The sequence below is a fragment of the Podarcis raffonei genome, chromosome 8 (assembly GCF_027172205.1).
Source record: "Podarcis raffonei isolate rPodRaf1 chromosome 8, rPodRaf1.pri, whole genome shotgun sequence".
Taxonomy (NCBI): domain Eukaryota; kingdom Metazoa; phylum Chordata; class Lepidosauria; order Squamata; family Lacertidae; genus Podarcis; species Podarcis raffonei.
Window position 1 is genome coordinate 72128194 of NC_070609.1, and position 21687 is coordinate 72149880.

Consider the following 21687-nt stretch of genomic DNA (forward strand, 5'->3'; position numbering starts at 1 on the left):
ACTCTGCACTTTTTGGTAAAAAAAAGTCTATATGCCAGCTTGGCGCAGGTTGTAGGCAGCTGAGTGCGACCGCCGGGCGCATGCGCCCCTCGACCCAGGGCTGCGTTCGGCGTTTGTAGGCGCGACCGGCCAGGTGAGTTTGCAGAGAAAGAGGCGGCAAGCGGGGGTGGAGGGTGGGGTGACGACTCCTGTTGCCATGGAGACAGGGAAACCGGGGTCGGGGTGTTCGGGGGGGGGTGCAGAAACGCCACGCGGAAGAAGCGCGTTCCTGCGTGAGAAGAGGAGGCGGGTCGCTCCGCCTGGCCTCCCCTGCGGGGTCGTTGTGAGGAGAAGCTGGGAAGGCCCATGGAGGCCACCTGGAGCTCCTCGAAGAAAGCGGGTACACGGGTGAATGAGCAAGCAGGAGTAAAACAAATAACTAGGCACGCGCGGGGTTGTGTAGGTGGAAAAGGTGCTTTATTAAAAATAGCAAGTGGAAGCTCGAGCGTGGCACAATTGTAAATAATCTCCAAAGGTGGCTTGTTACGGTCAGGACCGGATTTAGGTTTGATGAGGGCCTAAGCTACTGAAGGTAATGCGGCCCTTTATATGTTCAGCTGTCCTTTGTCAGCAACAAATTGCCACTGTTTTTGTGTGTTGAATATATGCTATATGGTAATTTATAGACCTAATAGGTATTTGCACATAACAAAATATGTATTTTTTTGGAAATGTACATCCAGTTGTTGTTCCCCTTTAAATTTTTTTGGGGCCCCCAAGAGAGGGGCCCTAAGCTATAGCATGTTTAGCTTACATGTAAATCGGGCACTGGTTACAGTTTATGGTGCTTAACAAAAGCCTTCCAGTGTTTTCGGAGTGCTGTACCCATGCATGCCCCTGAAGTTGATAAGGGCACCTGCTTTGCATGCGGAAGGTCCCAAGTTCAGCTTTTATTCTGTGAACTGCCCCGAGATCTTTGGGCGAAGGGCGGTATGCAAATTTAATAAACGTATAAAAATAAATGAAATCCCCAGCACCTCCAGGTAGAATCTCCTGGCTGAAACCCTATGTGGGGCTAATGAGGGCCTGAAACATATGGAAGGGCATGATTTTGAACGAAGGGTTGATATCTCAGTTAGTAGAGCATAACTCTTAAACCGAGGGTCATAGGTTCAAATCCCATGTTGGGAGAAAGATGGGGCTGGACTAGATGACCCTTGTGACCCTTTCCAACGCTACGATTCTATGGTTCTGTAATCTGGAGGGAGCCAGGTTGGTAAAACCCTGGCATAGAGCATTGGTCTTTAGCAGGTGGGCCAGGACCCAATGCCGGGTAATGGCTTGGTCTGAGGTGAGTTATAGCAGCAGCACTGCCACTGTATAAATTTCTTTGTTATCCTTCAGGACATCTTGAATTAATCTTCTGCATACGATTCTGAAGCTGTGACACCATTGGGGAACACTTATGGGATCTCTGAAACGGCTCCCATTGCAGCTGGACTTTGGAGGTTTAACCCGAGCTGTTTAAAGATGCCTGAAATAAAAGTCACTCCCTTGGGTGAGTAACAAAAATGTTGGCGTTTGTTTTTTCCAAGAGGAAAGAGAAAAGAAAAATGGAGGGGTGCGTTCTTGGAGTTTAGGGTCCTCAGTCTGCCCAAGTTGAGGCACTGAGCTCCATTTTTAGGAATGGTAGGTGTGCTGACAGTGATTCTAGGTGGTATAGATCAGGCATGGGGAATGTGGGTCCCTCCACTTTTCATCACATAAGTGTAAATTTTCTAAAGAGTTCCGTTTCTGAACTACAGATTGCTGAGTGGCAATCAACAAATACGAAAAGGATCTAGGGGTCGTAGTAGACCACAAGCTTAACATGAGTCAACAATGTGATGCAGCAGCAAAAAAGCTAGTGCTACTCTAGGCTGCCTCAGCAGAAGTGTAGTGTCCTGATCAGGTATAGGCAAACTTGGCCCTCCAGATGTTTTGTGACTACAACTCCTATCATACCTAGCTAACAGGACCAGTGGTCAGGGATGGTGGGAGCTGTAGTCCCAAAACATCTGGAGGGCCGAGTTTGCCTATGCCAGGTCCTGATCAAAGGAAGTAATAGTACCACTCTATTGTGCCTTGGTCAGCCCACACCTGAAGTATTGTGTCCAGTTCTGGGCACCACAATTTAAGAAGGATATTCACAAGCTGTAATGTGTGCAGATGAGGGCATTGGGTATGTTTAGCCTGGTAAGGAGGAGACTGGGGAGATATAACCATCTTCAAATATCTAAAGGGCTGTCACAGGGAGGCTGTAGCAAGCTTGTTTTTCCTGCTCTGGAGGCCAGGAACCAAAACAATGGCTTCTAGTTACAAGAAAGGAGATTCAGACTTATTTGAATGAAGTTCTGGTGGATCTGAGCCCAGAAGTCCTGCATAGGTGGACATGACCACCAAAGATGTGCTATGTGACCTTGCAGGTGCATCAGCAGAAATGCAGCACCTTTGTTAAGACTGAAGGCCATTCAACCCACATCTCTTTCTTTTTGCCTTTTCAGGAGCTGGCCAAGATGTGGGCCGGAGCTGCATCCTCGTGTCCATTGCCGGGAAAAATGTCATGTTGGATTGTGGGATGCACATGGGCTACAATGACGATGTAAGTGTGATGGGCAGGCCCTGGCCTAGGTGGCAGTACTCTTAGAGAAGGCGTCCATGCTTCAGATTTGACTTGGCATTGCTCCAAGGTGTACATGGAGGGTTTAGTTTGGAGTGTGGGAAGATTGTAGAGCAGGGATGGTGAACAGCAGACCCAGGGGTGGCCAGATGTTGCCCTCCAGGCTTCACCCCTCACTTGTCCTGCTTCACAATCTCCTTGAGTGTTTTTCCGTGGGCAGAAGCTGCCCTTGAACTCTTGCTTGCCTGGATGGTAGATAGAGGGCGTCATGTCAGTGTGTGCAGAAAGTAGCCTATGGAAGCAAGGAAAAACATGCATAATTTTATTTTCATTCCACCTTTCCACCATTCAAACCATGCTCCAGGTCCCTTACAACATGGGAAAAAATACGTAACTACAACAGAACCAAAGTAATTCTAAATAATAAACAAAACATTAAAAAATACACAACCAAAGTCAACAATTTCCACATAAATCACAAAGATCTAAAATAAAGATACAAAAAAACCCCAACAACACCCAGCAGCAATATTCCCCCCACAAAACTCCCTAAACTGGAGTCAGCCAGGGCCCCACTGTCCCATGTCAGGTGGAAAAAACACCTGCAGGACAGGGAGCAGGTATTCCAGGACTCACAGCCAAATAATATAGGTTGTTGCTGCCTTTTGCCTCTGGCACCCGCCCACCCCTGGCATGTAGCCCTTGCAAGGTTGCCCAGAAGGGAACGGGGTCCTTGGACTGAAAAAGGCTCTTAGCCCTGCTATAGAGAGGTGTGAGCAGCAACTGTTTCACAAGAAGAATTGCTTTTCTTTCCAAACTCTGTAGTCAAAGTAGGATAGCTCCCTGGAGATTACTGTTGGGTTGTGGTCTGTACACTCCACTTGGCGACTTCAGGGAGACCGCCCCCCCCCTTAACTTGGAAGGGGTGGCGCATGCAAGCAAAGAATTCTCCCATGCAGCCCCAGACCTTATTGGGCAAAAACTAACAGTGCGAACTGGAACTTTGCTGAATGTAACATGGAAGAACACTTGCTTTGCCTGCAGAAGGTTGCAGATTTGAATCCCTGTCCCCTGGTTTGTTTGTGTGTTTGTGTTTTTTTGATTTTAGGATCAGGTAATAGGTGATATAAAATGTTTTAGGTGCTGTACAGAGGTGATTCATTTATTTCACAAAACTTACATGAGCAAAATACTTCTAAGTGATTTAAAGCAGTCACACAATTGAAGCACAGGGCAGTCCAGGCCTGTAAGCTCACAACCTGATATCGACAATTGAAAAGAAGAGGGAAGAGGAAGGAAGTCAAATAGTTAATTACATCATCCCCTAGCAGCCCAAGGCCACAGCTGGAAAACATCAACAAGAAACCATCTCAGCTGAAAGCAGTTTGGAACAAAATGGCTTCTAAAGTGTGTTTTTGAAAGCCAGAACTGAGTAGGGCCAAGTCTATATCCCTAGGAAGGGAGTTAACACACTTTGGGAGCCACCACTGAAAAAGCCCTGCCTCTTCTGCTCACCAGTATAGAATCATAGAATTGGAAGGGACCCTGAGGGTCATGTAGTCCAACCTCTTTCTGTTTGTTTTTATACTGCACGTTTCTGTGTTTTTATATTGCAAATTGCCCTGTGGTCTTCAGATGAAGGGTGGCATAGAAATTAATAAATAATAATAGCGATAAATCCTGCAGTGGAGGAATATAATTGATTAAGATCAATTTAGCAGTTTATTGGCTGCTAAGAATGGACGAATGATCTTGGTACCTTCAAGGAGGGCCTCCAAAATTGATCTTGAAGTCTGGGTGGGTTCTGAGGAAGCAGCAATCTTCGGGTGCTCTGTGCACACATGGGCATTTCCTGGGCATGCCAGCTAGTGTAAGCCCCACCATTATGGAACACCAAGTCTCTTGTGTTTTGCAGAGGCGATTTCCTGACTTCTCCTACATCACTCAGAATGGAAGGCTGACTGACTTCCTGGACTGTGTCATCATCAGGTGGGTACCACCTTTGTCTTGCCTAGTGACATGTACACTGTTAACTTGCTTTGGGCTGCAACACACAAAGCTGTTTCAGGGCATAATGATTCACCTGTTACCTGATGAGTTATGAGTATCTATCAAGCTGCACAATTTGAAGTTGCAGTGAAGGGAATCCTGAGCAAGGATTTTGAACCAACTCTCCATGGTTCGTAAAGGTTGTTAATTTGAGCAAGCTAAAATTAAAAGCAAATATATATGAATGAATCCAAAATAAGCATTTACGATCTTAAGGAGTTGCTGGGAGTGGAATAGGTCCTTGTTAGTTTTAGTTATTGGGGGGGAGGGTTTCCACGTCAACGGGTAAATCAGGCCCCTAATAATGTAGTAAGTTAAATGTAACTTTTAAGACACATACAAGTAGTTGTACAGTGGTACCTCGGGTTACAGACACTTCAGGTTACAGACGCTTCAAGTTACAGACTCCGCTAACCCAGAAATAGTACCTCAGGTTAAGAACTTTGCTTCAGGACGAGAACTGAAATCACGCTGGTGGTGCGGTAGCAGCAGGAGGCCCCATTAGCTAAAGTGGTGCTTCAGGTTAAGAACAGTTTCAGGTTAAGAACGGACCTCCAAAACGAATTAAGTTCTTAACCCGAGGTACCACTGTATATGAAGTTCAGGTTAAAAAAAAAAAGTTTTGCAACTACTTCAAATAGCTGTTGAGGCCCATTCTCGTTTAGCGGGGATCAAAAGCCACCTTGAATTTTGCCCTGTCTCTTTGCAGCCACTTCCATTTGGACCACTGTGGGGCCCTTCCGTACTTCAGCGAGATGGTTGGCTACGATGGGCCCATTTACATGACCCACCCAACGAAGGCCATCTGCCCCATCCTCCTTGAGGACTTCCGGAAAATCACCGTGGACAAGAAAGGGGAGACCAACTTCTTCACCTCCCAGATGATCAAAGATTGCATGAAGAAAGTGGTGGCTGTCCATCTTCATCAGACAGTGCAGGTAGGGGGTGTTGGGATACTGCCAGGGAGACAGAGTCCATCTGAGCCCCCAAGCCGGCTGCCGGACGATCCATCGATCTCCCGTAGACACGCAGTATCAGCAATTAGCTACACGAAGCCTCAGAAATAGATTGCCACATTCTTAGGCTGGTGCACACTCTATCAGCAGAATTCACACAGGAAAAGATGCACAGCAGGAGAGCATATTTACAGTTTATTCAGCGTTGGTCAGAACAAAGAAAAACATGACCGCCTGCTCCGGTCTGCTCAGGCAACAAGAGGAAAACAAAAGCAACTGACAACATAAACATCCTGTGAACAGGAAATACGCAGACTCTGTGACTCATAAAGCCTGCTCCCTTTTAAGGTGGAACGGAAATATCCTAACAGGGGGAGCCAGCCTTGGGAGATGGGGACTCATGCCTGGTTATTATAATTGTATTATTAATCCTTATTATTCTCATTAATTACTTGCCCTTCACTCTAAGGTCTCAGTAGTGGGCACAACAATTAAACCACAATATTAAAAGTCGTTTAAAACAACTTACAGTCACTGAAGTAAGGTTGGTCCTAAAAATAGGTCATCAGGGTAAAGGGGCACCATCAGCATTTGCAATGAAGGTGCCAGGCACACTCCTCTGCGGGAGGGAGTTCTACAGCCTGGGGGCCACCACAGAGAATGTCCTTTCCTGGCCCCCCCAGCTTCAGTTACTTCAGGCATTTTGTTAGAAAGTTGTGCAGTTAAAAGGTATCTGGAAAGCTAGTCAGGCTTTTCTTTTAAAAATGCGTTCCAAAGTAGAGAGATTGCTTGCTGTTGCATTATAGAATTAACACTTTGAAAGAATTATTGTTTGTACTTCATCTCATGAACATGAGAAGGGAAGTTTTTAATGACTGATGCGTTAATGTGTTTTTAATCTTTTGTTGGAAGCCGCCCAGTGGCTGGGGAAGAAATAATAATGATGATGATGATGATGATAAGAAGTTTGTTTGAAGTCTTGTTTATACTGTTATATTTTACTCCAAGAAGAGCCCTTTATCCTAAATAGAACCCAATAAGGCAGACACCTACGTACAAAATAATTTTGTGATCCCATTGAGATCCCGAGATGAAATTTTGCAGGTAGATCTTACATATTTATTGAATAATTTTAATCACTTTTTAAAATTTAAAATTTTGTAACAAATTTAAAATGTAAAGTTAGTCCATCTTGTGACCTATCATATTAAAGCCCATGAAGTTTCGAAGAGATTAGTGTTTTTAGTTTTGACGTATTTCGATGCTGGGCTGGGCTGACCTTCTAAGGTTTGTGTGTGGTCCAACAAGGCCAAAATTGTTAATTATTTTGAAATTTCAAACCCTCATAACTCAAAAACAGGATGACATAAAAAGCTAAAATTTTAAACTTAGTTTTGCCCATTCAACAAGTGTACAAAATACTAAGAAAATTGGATGGCATGAGGTAAAAAAGTTGGATTGCTTGATATGTAGAATGACTCCATCGTAAAAATGATACTTAAATGAAAATGAGCTGCTGAAAAATTAAACAGCTGTGTGGGCCTGTCAGCATGAAAAGGTCTTTGAGAGAAGCCTAGAAGTCTAGTGAGAGTGCCTGCTCTATCCCTGTTGGAAGAGCATTCTGCAGTATGGGACCAGTAACACTAAACATCTGAGTTCTGGTGGAGGCAAGGGGGCCGACTATAACCATGGTCTTCTGAGTGATCAAGCTAAGATATAAGAACTCAGGTGGGTCCTTAAGATATCCTGGGCCCATATTGCACAGGACTTTGCATATCATTAAAAGATCTTGGTCGCCTGTGGGCAGCCAGTGCTGATGTCTTAGCAGAAGTGTCCCCTGCTGTCAACCACCTTCCTCCATCAGCAATCTAGCCACTGCATTCTGCACCCACAGCAGCTTGTCATTTTACACAGGAAGGGATGCATTGTTCCCCCTGGCTCAGCATTGCCTGCACTGGCTGGCAGCGACTCTCCAAGGATTTCAGGCAGGATTGTCTCCTAGTCCTATCAGGAAATTCTGTCGATTGAACCCAGGATCTTTTACAGGAAAAGCAGACGTTTTACTGTTATGCCACAACGCTTGCCCTTTTTTTTATGCAGGTGGATGACGAGTTGGAGATCAAGGCATATTACGCAGGGCATGTGCTTGGGGCAGCCATGTTCCAGATTAAAGTCGGCTGTGAGTCCGTCGTTTACACTGTAAGTACCTGGCTGAATCTACATATACTGTCTTTTCAGCTGAACGTGTTCAAGTTACTTGTGATGTACTGAAAATGTTTTCCCTCCCTTTCTCAAATTAGGGTGACTACAACATGACTCCAGACAGGCATTTAGGGTAAGTGTGGGAGAACGCCAAGGCACTAAGATTCGCTCTTTCTCAAATGACATTTTATGACATTCATTCATTTCTATTTGTCCAAGTGGCCGGTGGGGAAGGCTTGGGCAACTTGATCAGAAACTAAAAATTTTGGAAAACCGTTGTCCTGTTTGTTTGTGTTTTGACCTCCAGCATTCAAAATTTGAATGCTTTAAATTTCTTGGCAGTTTTTAAGGTGTTTTTTTATATAAATCAACCGTAAAATATTGGAGGGTCTTAGAAGAGTTTTGAAGCTCTTCCCACATAACATTTCCATGTTCCATGTGGTACTTGTGGCCCTTCGCATTTTATCCTTCAACAACCCTGTGAGGTAGGCTGAGAGGCAGTGACTGGCTCTAGGTCATGCCCAGAGAACTTGATGACTGAGTGGGGATTTGAACCCTGGTCTCCCAGGTCCTAGTCCAACACTCAACCACTACACCACACTGGCAAGTAAGTGGTATAAATGACTAATAACAATCAGGACCAGCAGAGCAGGATTTACAGGGGGTGGGGGGGCATTTTATTTGAGCTCTTCACCTGGTGTGTTCCTCTGTCGTGGTGGTGAACCTGTGCTTTGTCCTTAGAGCTGCCTGGATCGACAAATGCCGCCCTGACCTGCTCATTTCCGAGTCCACTTACGCCACAACCATTCGAGACTCCAAGCGCTGCAGGGAGAGGGACTTCCTGAAGAAGGTCCATGAAGCCATCGACAGAGGCGGGAAGGTAAGGCTACCAGCCTGCCTATCGGCTTCTAGGCTCCTCTGAGACACCCTGGCTGAAGTTTTCCAGTTAGCAGTTCGGTCATAGCAGGCAAACTTCCCCTGAAAGAGACATTTCCCAATTGTTACCATCTGTATTCTGTTTGTAATTTGTTAGCTGCTTTGTTTAGCCAGAGTGACCCAAAGCGACTTAAGAACAACCAAGTCTAAAAACACGGCTACAAGGCAGGATTTAAAGGCCTCACCCTGTTAAAGGAGCCATCCTTCAAATTCAGGGCCAAAAGACCATGTCCTTGCCAGGTGCCTAAAATAGAGGAGGTTGGTGTCAGGTGTATCTCCCTGGGCAAGCAGGGGATAGTTTGCAGCTGCCATTTCCCAACTGAACCCTTTGTTTTCTCTCCCAAAGGTCCTTATCCCCGTATTCGCTCTCGGACGGGCTCAGGAGCTCTGCATTTTATTGGAGACTTTCTGGTAAGGAGACAAGCCTCTTTCACTCTCATTTAAAAATGACTTGCTGCCTCGATGCCTGAGGGGCTACTTGCTTGTTGAAGAATGAAATCTCTCCCGCCCACCCAATATCTCATTGTCATCTTTATGCTCCCTTCTGTCCTTTCCTGGGCTTGTGAGCAAGTTGCGATCCTGGCAGCAGTGCAAATTACACGTCCCGTTGAGCCAGGAGGGGGGAACCCTTTTCAACCCGAGGTCCACGTTCCCTTCTGGGCAGCTTTCCAGGGGCCACATGCAAGTGGTGGGCGGGGACAGAGGCAAAACGTGGGCAGAGCAACAAGTGCGAATGTTACCTTTGTACTGTAGGCTTGTTTCTACACACATTCAAGCCCAGCTAACACCATCCAGGCAAGCAGGGGGCATGATCAGAATTCAAGGGCACATTCCAGCCAGGTGTTAAGGAGAACTAGTGGGGGGGGTGTCCTGCGGTGAGGCGGCATGGCCTGTGGAGCGTTCCAAGGGCCAGATAAGAGAGGCCTGGAGGGCCACAAACAGCCCCCAGCCTTGATGTCCTCCCCTCCCCACTGTAAGCCATAGTGATGGATTCTCATTCCTTGGAGGTTTTCAAGCAGAGCTTGGACAGCCATCTGCCAGGGATTCTTTTAATTGTGACACCTGCATTGTAGGGGGTTGGCCTGGGTGACCTTTGGGAATCTCTTCTAACTCTGCAATTCTATGAATGATTTACGTGAACACAGCAATAGCTCCGTGCTAGTGAGCAAAAGCAACAAACTACGGTGCTCTGCATTCCATCCAAACCAGGGACTGGAGTTTGTATCACACAAAGCAATTTGCGCTCTGAAACAAGTTGCAATCTCTGGTTCGGAAATAACACTAAGCCACGGTTCATAACTCTTTGCTCCTGCTCATCAGCAGGAGAGGAGCACAGCAGCAGTTCCTGTGCATTCCTGGTAAACCATCAAACTGTAGCTTACCATAATGTGCAACCCAATGTGGTCACAAGTGCTGTTTTCAGCTTCTTGAGATTGTCAAGTTTTCAGTTGTTGTTTTTTTAAAGCAAACCAACCTCGAATCACTATCCCTTGTCATGATAAAACTATGCTTCAAAATGAATGAGAGTTACAGGCCAAGACTTCAGAAGCCAGAGAGCTGTTTATAGAGGGTGGCTAAATGGATCTTTTTTTTCCACCGCCACCACTGTCATTACCTCCCAAGGGAACGAATGAACTTGAAGGCTCCCATCTACTTCTCGACGGGGCTGACGGAGAAGGCCAACCACTATTACAAGCTCTTCATCACGTGGACCAACCAGAAGATCCGGAAGACGTTTGTCCAGAGGAACATGTTTGAGTTCAAGCACATCAAGGCCTTTGACCGGGCCTTTGCTGACAACCCAGGGCCAATGGTACGTGTGGAGGGAGGGGCGTGTGTGTGTGACGGGGGCGGGCTCAATTTAATCATTTAAGTATGTATACCCCGGCCTTCTAGTGCAAATACACCTTTCAAGGCTGCTTACGACAGGGCAGTCAACCTTTTTCTGTAGAGAACTGCATTCTCTTGGAGTAATCTTTCAGAGGCTGCAGGCAGTGGGAGGCATAATCAGAGGAAAATAGTGGGTTGGCCACTCCTTCTCTCTCACTCTCACACACAGATACATACCCTGTTCTCTCTCTCTCTCTCTCTCTGACATGCCATTTTCTGTTTCCAACCCCTCCTTTTTCCTGCTGAGGTCCACAGCTTGCTCACCTGTGCCTTACACCACCACGGTACAATTTCATAAACAGTGACGTGGGCCTCCCCCCCCCCCTGCTTTTTCTTCCTGCCCCAGTGGCCTGCCAGGAAAGGGTCAGATATCCACTTAAAGGGTCAGCAGTGCATGGCTGGAAGATGCACTTGTAGGGAGGGAACCAGGCAGGTGACGGTGGGTCAGGGCCAAGTCACTCAGGTTCCATTTTGACCCTTCCTGAAAATGCCATCTTGGATTAGATAAGAACCCGCTTTCCCTTTTCTCTTCCTAAGGTTGTGTTTGCCACACCAGGAATGCTTCATGCTGGGCAGTCCCTCCAGATCTTCAAGAAGTGGGCCGGCAACGAGAAGAACATGGTATGAAAATGCTCTTGACGAATATAGGTCTGCTGCTGCTCCTCATGGCCGTGGTTTAAGTCTGGATTCCCAAGCTTTTGAGTGCCACAACCCTCTTGGTTCCATAAACTCATGCCCAGTGCCCCCTGCCCTATAAAAAGCATTATTCAGAATAGTGGTGTGCACAACCCACTAGGAAAGGTAGTAGCACAATAAAATGTGCAGTTAATTGCTCATTTATTCAAAGCCCAATTAACACTGGTTTGTTTAATTCAACATTGATGCATTTGACCCAGTGATACCAGCTTTTCAAAGTCCGATAGTCATTGATACCCCAGCATTATAATAACTCTGCAATATCCTTTAGTTTCTTTGAGTGATGGCAGCCGGAGCTGGACATCCTCTATGTTCACTGAAGAAAGTGATGCAGTCAGTCTTGGTTCCCTAATGCATCCTTTTGCCAACCTGGTGCCCTTCAGCCCCAGCCAACACATTCCATTCTAGAATTACAGCCAGAACATCTGGAGGGCACCAGGTTGGCCAGGGCTGCCTGGACACTTGTGCCTGTGCAGTACCTGTGTGCTTGTGAAGATGCTTTTCTAAGCGTACACTTCCAACCAACACCCGAAGAGGCATGTCTAATAATCTTATACATAAAGTGTCTCCTAGATGTGGACACCTGCAGGTCTGTACCAGCAGAACACTAAGGTGATGGAGGAGACTGTAGCACACTAGGCAGCGCATAGTTGTGTGCATGCCATTTTTCGCACACTCCTTCATGTTTAAAAGAAACAAAACTTTCCTGCTTTTCAGGCAATTCTGCTCCTGCTCAGAGAGCAGAATTGAACTTGGTGGACGTGACTCATTTAGTGGATATGACTCGCTTAAGTCTACTAATTTGATCTGGTTTCAGTAGGGCTTAGTTTGACACACCCCAAAGCAATCCTTCTGGTTTGGGTTTTTTTTTTATTTTTTAAGTACCAGAAATTTGTGATTTATCTGGAATGACAGCTTGCTAAGAGAGAATTTGTGGGTGGAAATTTCAGCAATTCTAAGAACAGACCAGGTGCATCGTTCTCAAATATATTTGCGTATGAATTTTGTCGGTAGCCCTTTAGGAAGGACAGAAGTCCTGGTGTGTTCCTTTTTATAAGTAACCCCTAGAGAGCTGCTGCTGGTCAGTGTAGGTAATACTGAGCTAGATGAGCCTTAGGTCAGACTTGGTGTAAGGCAGCTTCCTACTTTCCTAGTTGTAATAATAATCAGTCAGTTACTGGAGAATCTGCTTCTCAAGAAGCATACAGATACTGTTTATTATTTTATTTTTTACATTTATATACCACTTTGATCTTCATGGCTGATAAGGGATTTGAACCCTGGTCTCCCAGGTCATAGCTCGACACTCTAATCATTATATCACACTGGTTGTGCTTAGGTACCCCCCCCCCCAATAACCCCACACCCATTTTGTCGCTCCTGTAACAAGCACAATTTCTTTCTGGTTTCTGTCTCCCAGGTAATCATGCCAGGATATTGTGTGCAAGGAACTGTCGGCCATAAAATCTTGGGCGGTCAGCGGAAGCTGGAAATGGAAGGAAGGCAGATTGTGAGTGGAAATGTTTCACAGGAGGGACCTTCCGCTGCCCCTCCACTTTAATTGATTGAAAGGAAAGGGAGGGAGGATCTGAGGGGATGTGCAGTAAGAATACATTCTGAGGCAGCCGTCTTCATTCCCTGTACATGTCTTTCTGGCCTCCAGCTGGAAGTGAAGATGCAAGTGGAGTACATGTCCTTCAGCGCCCATGCGGATGCCAAGGGCATCATGCAGCTCATCCGCCAAGCGGAGCCGCGGAACGTCCTCCTGGTTCATGGGGAGGCGAAGAAGATGGAGTTCCTGAAGCAAAAGATTGAGCAGGAATTCCGTACGTAGCCTTCCCACTGTCTTGTGACTCTTCCCACAGAGGGACCTGGGGCCTTTCTCCATGCTTGTTCCTTTACCTCCCAAGGTTCTCATGTGTTCTCTGAACAGCTCCAGAAAACCATTTTCTCTCTCTGTTGAGAGAAAGAAAGAACCATCCAGGGAATTGCTCTTTGTTATGGATTCCTTAGGGGGGAAGTGGTGTGCTTTAGATGCATGGGGTGGGCGTGACCTTGGGTTACCTCTCTAGGAATAAGTGAACATGCAGCAGTTGACTGGCTATGTTTTCTTGCAGATGTCACCTGCCACATGCCTGCCAATGGGGAGACGGTGACAGTTCACACCAACCCCAACATCCCTGTGGACGTTTCGCTCGGGCTGTTGAAGAGGGAGCTCACCATAGGTAAAGTCCTGGGTGCACAACTCATCTCAAACATTTTTAAAGAAATACTATTTATTAAACATATTTACAAATCTGTACAGCAGGGTTCAGCCCAAGTACCACATGTCCTTCTGGGGCAGGGGTGGGGTAAGAGACACAAGTGGGCCTAGCAGCAGATTTGAACCCCCCCTTTGCGTAGTAGGCTAGCTAGGATTGCCATGTGTCCTCTTTTTCCAGGACACGTCCTCTTTTTCAAGGGTAAAATTTCTGTCCGGGTGGAATTTTTAAATTTGCCAAAATGTCTCTGGCTATACTTTCTGGATGAGACATAGACATAACTGCTGGTTGAAGACTTGCTTTCCTCTTCTCCTGCCTCCCTCAGCAATATATCACAGCTTCTATAGCCTGCATATAGTAGGGGTATTTAAAATGAGAGTCGTCATAGCGTCCTCTTTTAGATACACCTTCAAATGCCCTTCTTTATCCCCCATCCTGGCAAAAACAAGAGGGTGCAAAGGTGGGTTTGTGAGGGGTGTGGCCTGGAAGGAGCCCAAAGGCCAGTTAAGAGAGGCCTGGAGGGCTGCATTTGGTCCCTTGACCCAGAGGTTTCTCATCCCTGCTGTACTGATACTGGGTTGGGGAGATACCTACAAGCACTGCTGTTTGTAGGCCTGATATGTTTTCATGTGGCTGCTGGAAGATGGTTGGGGCCACCACCAAAAGGGCAAAGCCAAAGAAAGCAAAGCCATGCAGGTGATCAAGAGAGCCATTTATCAAGCCTGCATACGTTGGGCTTTCCATGTTGTGGGTCAGATATTTCTATTCCATGTACGGTGTTGAGTCAATGTGTGTCTGGCTTGGGGTAGGGACCTTTGGCCCTACCACGTGTTGTTAAACTACTAAGAGCCCTGCTGGATCAGGCCAATGGCCCATCTAGTCCAGCATTCTGTTCTCACAGGGGCCAGCCAGATGCGCAATGGGAAGCTTGCAAGCTGGACATGTGGGCAACACCACTCTCCCCTCCTGCAGTTCCCAGCCACTGATACTTGAAGGCATATTGTAATGGAGGTAGAACATAGCCAGTGTGGCTGGTTCCACCAGTGGCCTTGTCCTCTGTGAACTTCCCTAATCCTCTTTCGAAGCCATCGAAGTTGGTGGTTATCGCTGTCTCCTGCTGAAGAGACTTCCATAGTTTAACTATGCCTTGTGTGGACAAGTCCATTAGTGTGCCCTGAATTTTCCAATGTTCCGCTTTGTTGGATGTCTGAGTTCTAGTGCTATGAGGGAGGGAGAAGAACTTCCCTCTCCTGGTTTGCTGGAGCCGGGAGTTGTAGTTCAGCAACATCTGTAGGGCCAAAGTTTCCCCACCCCTCAGCAGATGGGCCCTATCCTGCTAGTAATGCTAGTGTAATTCAGTTTTACTTGGGTAAATCCCATGCTGTCATCAGATGTGAAGCTAATGGACAGAGTGCAAGAATGAAAAATAATATTGCACTGCATACAACTCCTTTCTACAATGCCACACAGGTCCTCTTCTTGAGTTCTGACACCAACCTGTCCCTCTTTTTTCTGTTCCCTGTGGAAGTGCCGAAATTGCTTAGGCCGCCTCCATGTATGTTGAAGGAGACCATTCCCCTCTGCCCCAGCCTTCCCAGGCAAACCTTTCTCTCTCCTCTTTTGGGTGGTGCTGTATTTGAGATACCCAGAGGACTACAGGCAGTTGGTGTTCTTTCAGAATTCATCTCTACAGTCCATGAGGACTAGAACCTTACTATTGAACTACACTAACATAATTTTTTAAATTGAAATGGCTTCGGTTGTGTGGTGGGATTAAAAAGTGCAAGCGTCTGGCCCTCCTTGGTAGTGGAGACAGAGGCACTTGGAGCCATGCTACTAGCAGTGCCCAGCTAGCCCCATGGCACCATCTTCTTTTGCTACCAGCTGTAAATTAAGCTGGTATCGCTGGCTGATTGCAGTAACACCCTGTGACATCTTCTGGGACTAGCAGTTCTTCTGACATTAGAACCTAGGAAGGAAAATGTGACGCTAAAATTGGACCACTGCGGTAAGAGTGCAGTAATTTAGCACCTCTGAGTAACACACGCAGAGGCTTTTGATTGTGGTGTTTGTTTCCTGTTTGCAGAGGGGTGCTGCAGAATGGGTGGCTGTGGTCCCTTTCCTGTCCCTGTAAATAAATGATGACTGTAGGGCCTGGTGACGTACACGACAAGGAATATCTGGAGGTGGTGGGGGGAAATTGAATGGTTGCTGACTGCCTTCCTCTCTTCTCTTTGTTTCCAATATCCAGGGCCCTTGCCAGACTCCAAGAGGCCAAAGCTCATGCATGGGACCCTGATCATCAAGGACAATGTAAGTGGAGGCAGGTTGGGTGGGTGAATAGGATTCCTGGCCAATAGAATGGCTCCTGTGGTGGGCTTGGCAGGAAGGTCCCCCATCTACCCAGAACTCTGCCTAGTAGTCTCCCTCCATTCTTGGAACCCCTCAATGGTTTATGTGGAGGAAAGGCCCTTTTCACATATAGGTTACTACCACACTGTAAACTGGGAAGTTTGCACTCTTAAGGAGCCTTGGTTGCAATAAGGTTTAAGATGCATTAAAATCAGTGGTGCTTACTTGCACAATTATATGTTTAGGATGGGAGCATTAATGTGAAATGATGTTTCAGAAGCCTAAAATGTGCCTGCCCTCTTCAATATTTTTATTCTGGTGCTGCCACTGAGATCAGGAGGTTACCCTGTTGTGTAGAATTCTTCACAGCCACCACCCCAAATGCAGTACATTGTTAAATCTGTGCCTTGTGCCTCTCTCTAAAAAGTAATACGAGCCTGCTGGATCAGACTGACAGCCCAGGTAGTTCAGCATGCTCTTCCCTGGCTGCCCAGATGCCTCAGGGGGGAGCCCAAAAGCAGAACCTGTGCATTACATCTCTCTCTTCCTCCTTCTCTGGGCAGAGCTTCCGCCTGGTCTCTCCCGAACAAGCACTCAAAGAGCTGGGCCTGGCAGAGCACCAGCTGAGGTTCACCTGCCGCATCCACTTCCAGGACCCCCGCAAAGAGCATGAAACAGGACTTCGTTTATACAACCACCTGAAGACGTAGGTACACCAGACTGTGTGCAAAATGGCTTGAAGGAATGCTTTGGCTCAAGGCCTGCCTTGTGCTTCCTGAAACCTGTCCTTGGAAAGGTGGGAGGTGGGGCCACAAGATAGGGAGGAGCCCTGGTCTGGATAAAAAATGGTTGGCTGAGCAGTCACAGAGTTGGCTGTATCTCATTCAGGACCTCCTGCTTAGTGTGCCTAGTGGAGGATAGCCTGGCCAACAGCCTCCTGAGGCAGCCTGTTCCCTTGCTGAGCAGTTCTGTTCATTGGGCAGTTTTTCTTTCACCGTTGAGCCAAAATCTTGCTTCCTTGCCATTTTCATTATTTGTTCTAGTCCTGTCCTTGGATTAGGAGCAGAGAATTCGGATCTCACAGCTAGGAATGTTGGAATTCTTATCCTCGAGGGACTATGTAACCTGAACATGCATTTTGGTTTTGTTAGGAGAGCAAGCACTTACTGAGAGTACTGAATATTACCAGCCCCCAGCAAAGAAAGAAAAGAAAAACTGTGCCTTATTTGTCTATGTTTGCTGCTGAGCACAGATTCGTATACATCTTCCCAGCCTTGCAGATTAGGAGCTTGCTTTCTTTGGCAGAAAGGTGAAAACTCACATTCCCAAAATTCTGCACTCAGTACTGTAATCTGTGCAATGTACCAAGGTTGTAGATTAGTGTAGACATGCTGCTTTGATCTTAGTTTCTAACACGCTTATTTAAAAAAAAAATCAACTAGTTAAGTTTCTAACTCTCATTGTTTGTACAGAAGAGGTTACCAAATAATTCTAGGTTATTTGAAAGGTTAAGTAATATTTTGCCCCCAAAATTGTTAGACCAATCACAAAATGCATTTTAGGATCTGTTTTCCTAGCTGCCAGCTGCCCCAGGAGAGGAAAGGAAGCTGCTTGTGGTGATATTCAACATGTTATTGTTGTCATCCCCCCACTCTAGTTTCCTGAAGGACTATTCTGTTCAACACCTCTCTGACACCTCCATAATGGTCGAGTCCATCCTGATCCAGGTTACAGTGCAATCGGAAGATCCTGCAACTAAACTGCTGCTGGTGTCGTGGACATATCAGGTGAGGTTTCTTTTTTACACACGTTGTCACACTCCTGGCTTTCAGAGTCCCTTGCCCCTTTCCACCTTAGCAAGGGGCTAGAGCAGACCCAGAGACCCTCCAGATGTTGCTGAACCCCAACAGCCCCAGTAAGTGTGGCTAATGGCCAAAGGGATGAAGGGAGTTGAGTTGGAGTAAACAGCATCTTGAGAGCACCCCTTTCGCTATCCCTGCAGGCTGCAGCCTTTGTAAACAGAAGCTTTCCAGCACCAGAGGTGTTGACAGACCCTCCCGGAATTTCCTTAAGCCCATCTAAACAAAATGGTTCTGCAGCACAGCTGGAGGAATGCAGCAAGTTATAGCGGGGCAGTATTTTTAATTTAAGGCAAGCGGGCTTCTAGGGCTGGGCGACGGCAGGTTTCTAACATTGCGATGTATCACCAGCCAAACACTGCAATCTGGCGATACACCGCAGTGTTGGAACGGAGGAAGGAGCAAGCTGCATTAGCCCCAGCCCTGTGAGGTGTGGGGTGAAACCGCTGCCGCTCTTGCTGAGCAGGCTGAGGCAATTTCACCCCAGCACCTCATGGGGTCAGGAACAAGGCAGCTTTCTTCTCCCTCCGTTAAACTCCTCCACCAAGGTGTGGGCAGCTGCATGTCCCTCAGCAGAGTAGGCATGGGCGATACATCACGGAGGACAGCAATGGCAATTTCACTAGTGACATACCGCCAAGTGAAACCACCATCCCACTCTGCCCTCAGAGGTGCAGAGAGAGAAACAAGCTTCATCGGTGAAGTGTGATACAGCATGCTCCTCCCTGCGCTTCTTTAAACTGCTTGGCTGAGGAGTGTGCTATTGTCCTCGCCTTGGCCAAGTAATTTCAACCAAGCCTGCCTTGTACACTAGCAGGAGCGGGATCACGGCTGGGGAGGTGCAGGCTCCATTCTTCTCCATTGAGGAGAAGAACTCAACGGAGAACTTTAAAAGAGCCTGCATCCCGCCGCGTGGGGGCTCCTTGCTTTTACCCCACAAGGAAAAGGCTGTGTGCTTGGCTGCCACCACCTGGTTCATGGGGGATAGGAGGAGCCAGCAAGGTAGCTTACCCATCCCTCACGCCTGCAGAAGGAGCCTCAAGGCCCCTGCCAGCATTTGGGCTTGCTCAGCTGGGGGATAGGAGCCTTTTTGCCCCCAGCTAAGCAGCAGGCTCAGACCAGCTGCATTGCCCCTGGCCTGCAAAAGTGAAAGCTAAAGCAGTTTCACTCTGGCAGGGGGCAATACAGCTTGTTTCAACATGGTGGTTTATCGCCAACCATGGTGATACATCATGATGTTGAAAACCTGTCGCCCAGCCCCTACAGCAGAGCAGCAGGTCTCCTTAAACCACCTGCCTCTCAAGGCAATTTGAGCTGGCGATACATTGCGGCTCCCCCACCCATTGCCAACACAGGGCACCTCACTCCCATCTGCCTGCAAGCAGACAGGAGTGAGTTGCATTGTGCTGGGAGCTGTGATGTATTTGCCAGCTCAAAAAGTCTGAAAGTGGTATCGTGGTGTGAATGTACAGCCTTTGCTTCTACTAACCAAAAAATATGGATTTTGGTTGCAGGATGAAGAAATGGGTAGCTACGTGACCTCTCTGCTGAAAAAGGCGCTGCCTCAAATCACGGCATGAGTCTCCAGGAGCTAAAGCCCTGGAAAATGTAAAGAACAATGTAAATAAGTTTGTGTGTGTTTTTAACAAATTAAAACGCAAGGAGTTTTAGTATTTAATATTGGTGGCCTTTATTGCCACAGGTGGCATCTGCAGTAACAACTCCAAGTAGTAGGCTTTTTTAAAAAATCCAAAAATAGGTAGTAGTCCCTTCATAGGGAATGCAAACTGTGTGTTTTTTCTAAAGGAGGCCAGTTTACCAGGATTGTTAGCTCCACACCCAACCCAAGTCATCTCACCTGGGCGATACCTGGTTTTCAACATCGTGATACATCAGCAGCTAAAGACCACGATATTCTGATATACCACAATGTCTGGGATGTATCTCAGCTATTTCTTCCTCCCCACCTTAGGGGAGGAAGAAGCAGCCGAGATACATGTCCTAGCAGGGGCTTCCTTAAACTGATCAGCTGGGGGGGGACGGGACACCTGGATGTCCCTCCAATGCGCAAGCAGGAGAAGCATCGGTGCTCACTCATCTGGGGGGCTTCTCCTCCAAGCTGAGTAGTTCAAGGAAGCCGCAATGCAAAGGCTCCTGCAGACTGCTGCTTTCCTCCCAGGGCAGTCATTGCTCCAGGAGGAAAGATGCATCTTGCCCAGAGGTGAAGGCAATTTTAGTTGCCAATCCATAATGGCTCCCCAGCTAACACCAGGACAGCACAAGGAAGTGAGGAGTGCTGAGCTGGCAGCAGCCAGGGAGCCCTGATGTACTGGCAGCTCAAAAAGTCTGACACCGGTATCACAATGTGAATGCCATACTGGTCTCAGATAATGAATCACACAGCATCATCCAGGCTACTCACCTTCGGATTCATTTCTGTGAGTTCTTGCCTTGTGATGGGGAAGGGAGTGCTGTTTGATGGTAGAGCATCTGCTTCACGAGCAAAGAAGGCGGCATCTTCTGTCGCAGGCATCTCCCACTTTAAGGAAAAAGGATCAGGGGCACCATAGCATTCTGCTCAGTCAGGCCAGTGCCCATCAGAGCCTGGCATCCTGTTCTCACAGTGGCCAACTAGCTGCCTTTTCTGAGAAGCCCACAAGAAGGATTCAAGACTATGGAGGAAGGTGTTCGCAGGCAGGTGGGGGCTGGCTGAGAGAAAACTGAGCTGTGTGTGTCAGTTCCTCATTTCAACCTAATGGATCAGCCTTCACCAGTTTTATGTCTGATCTATATTAAAAAAACAGAAGTGGGTACATATGCCCATGTTCAGAAGCAAACACCCAACTCCAAGCCCTGTCCATCCAAAGGAAGGGTAAAAAAGTGTGTCTTCCTTTTTCATTTTAGCCATGGTAGAGGAGCAAGACGGGTGTGGGGCACTTTGGCCCTCCAGATATTGCCAAACTACACTTCTCCTGCCCATCCCTGCTCCATTGGGCAGGGCTTGCTAGGACTGCTGGGAGGTGCAGTTGAGCAACAGCTGGGGGGGTGGCACAGGATCCCCGTTCTGCAGCCAAAGCAGCCTGGCCTTTGCAATTTTAGTCAACATTGCTGACCCACCCACACGCATTGCTCTCCTGACTTGGAGTACCTAGTGGTGAAGTGCCGCCCTTTTTATTTGCCACGTGAGTTTAATGTTGTTATAATAACAGCGGTGTATATACCTCCCGATGCAAACACTACTACAGCTATGGGCCACCTGCTAACTGCTATTAGCAAACAGCAGCGGGCCTACCCGGATGGAGCATTTGTGGTTGCTGGTGATTTTAATCGAGCCGATTTAAGGACTGTGCTTCCTAAGTTCCACCAGTATGTTGATTGTCCCACTAGGGGGGGAAATACCCTGGACCGAGTATATAGTAACATCATGCATGGATACAAGACCAAGCCCTTGCCCAATTTGGGGCAGTCAGACCACATATCTTTACTTATGATACCATCATATAGACCTCTCGTATGCAGAATCAGACCATCAACTAGAGAGATACGAGTGTGGCCAGTAGGTGCATCTGAGCAACTTCAAGATTGCTTTCGGAGCACCGAGTGGTCGCTTTTTGTGGAGAATAATGTGGACACATACGCTTCAACAGTACTGTTCTACGTTAAAAGCTGCATTGATGTTGTCACTACCATCAAACAAATACGGGTGTTCCCTAACAACAAGCCCTGGCTAAACAGGGATGTGTATCTTCTGCTAAAGGCAAGAAATGCTGCTTTTCACTCTGGTGATGTGCAACAGTATAGAGAAGCCAGAGCCAAATTGAAAAAGGGCATTAGGAACGCCAAAGCTA

The 21687-nt window shown here is 47.1% G+C and overlaps 2 protein-coding genes across 3 annotated transcripts in view; one reads left to right on the plus strand and one right to left on the minus strand.

The window, feature by feature from the left end:
- The first annotated feature begins 26 nt into the window (after nt 1-26).
- On the plus strand, nt 27-19517 carry INTS11 (integrator complex subunit 11). Of its 2 annotated transcripts, none has more exons than XM_053400779.1 (18): nt 27-133; nt 1384-1537; nt 2523-2620; nt 4554-4627; nt 5397-5625; nt 7744-7842; nt 7944-7978; nt 8587-8725; nt 9128-9192; nt 10405-10594; nt 11209-11292; nt 12788-12877; nt 13031-13193; nt 13485-13592; nt 15880-15941; nt 16544-16686; nt 17638-17767; nt 19354-19517. In XM_053400779.1, exons 2-18 carry the CDS (start codon nt 1510-1512, stop codon nt 19417-19419), a joined length of 1803 nt encoding a protein of 600 aa, XP_053256754.1. In that variant the 5' UTR covers nt 27-133; nt 1384-1509; the 3' UTR covers nt 19420-19517. The 2 variants fall into 2 exon arrangements, with proteins under 2 accessions (XP_053256754.1, XP_053256755.1); XM_053400780.1 differs by lacking the exon at nt 27-133 and adding an exon at nt 278-387.
- Nucleotides 13305-21687, minus strand: part of PUSL1 (pseudouridine synthase like 1) — a 63536-nt gene continuing 55153 nt past the window's right edge. The window contains exon 9 of the mRNA XM_053400786.1: nt 13305-13323. The gene's annotated coding sequence lies outside the window, so the exon portion shown is untranslated. The remainder of the gene's footprint in view (nt 13324-21687) is intronic.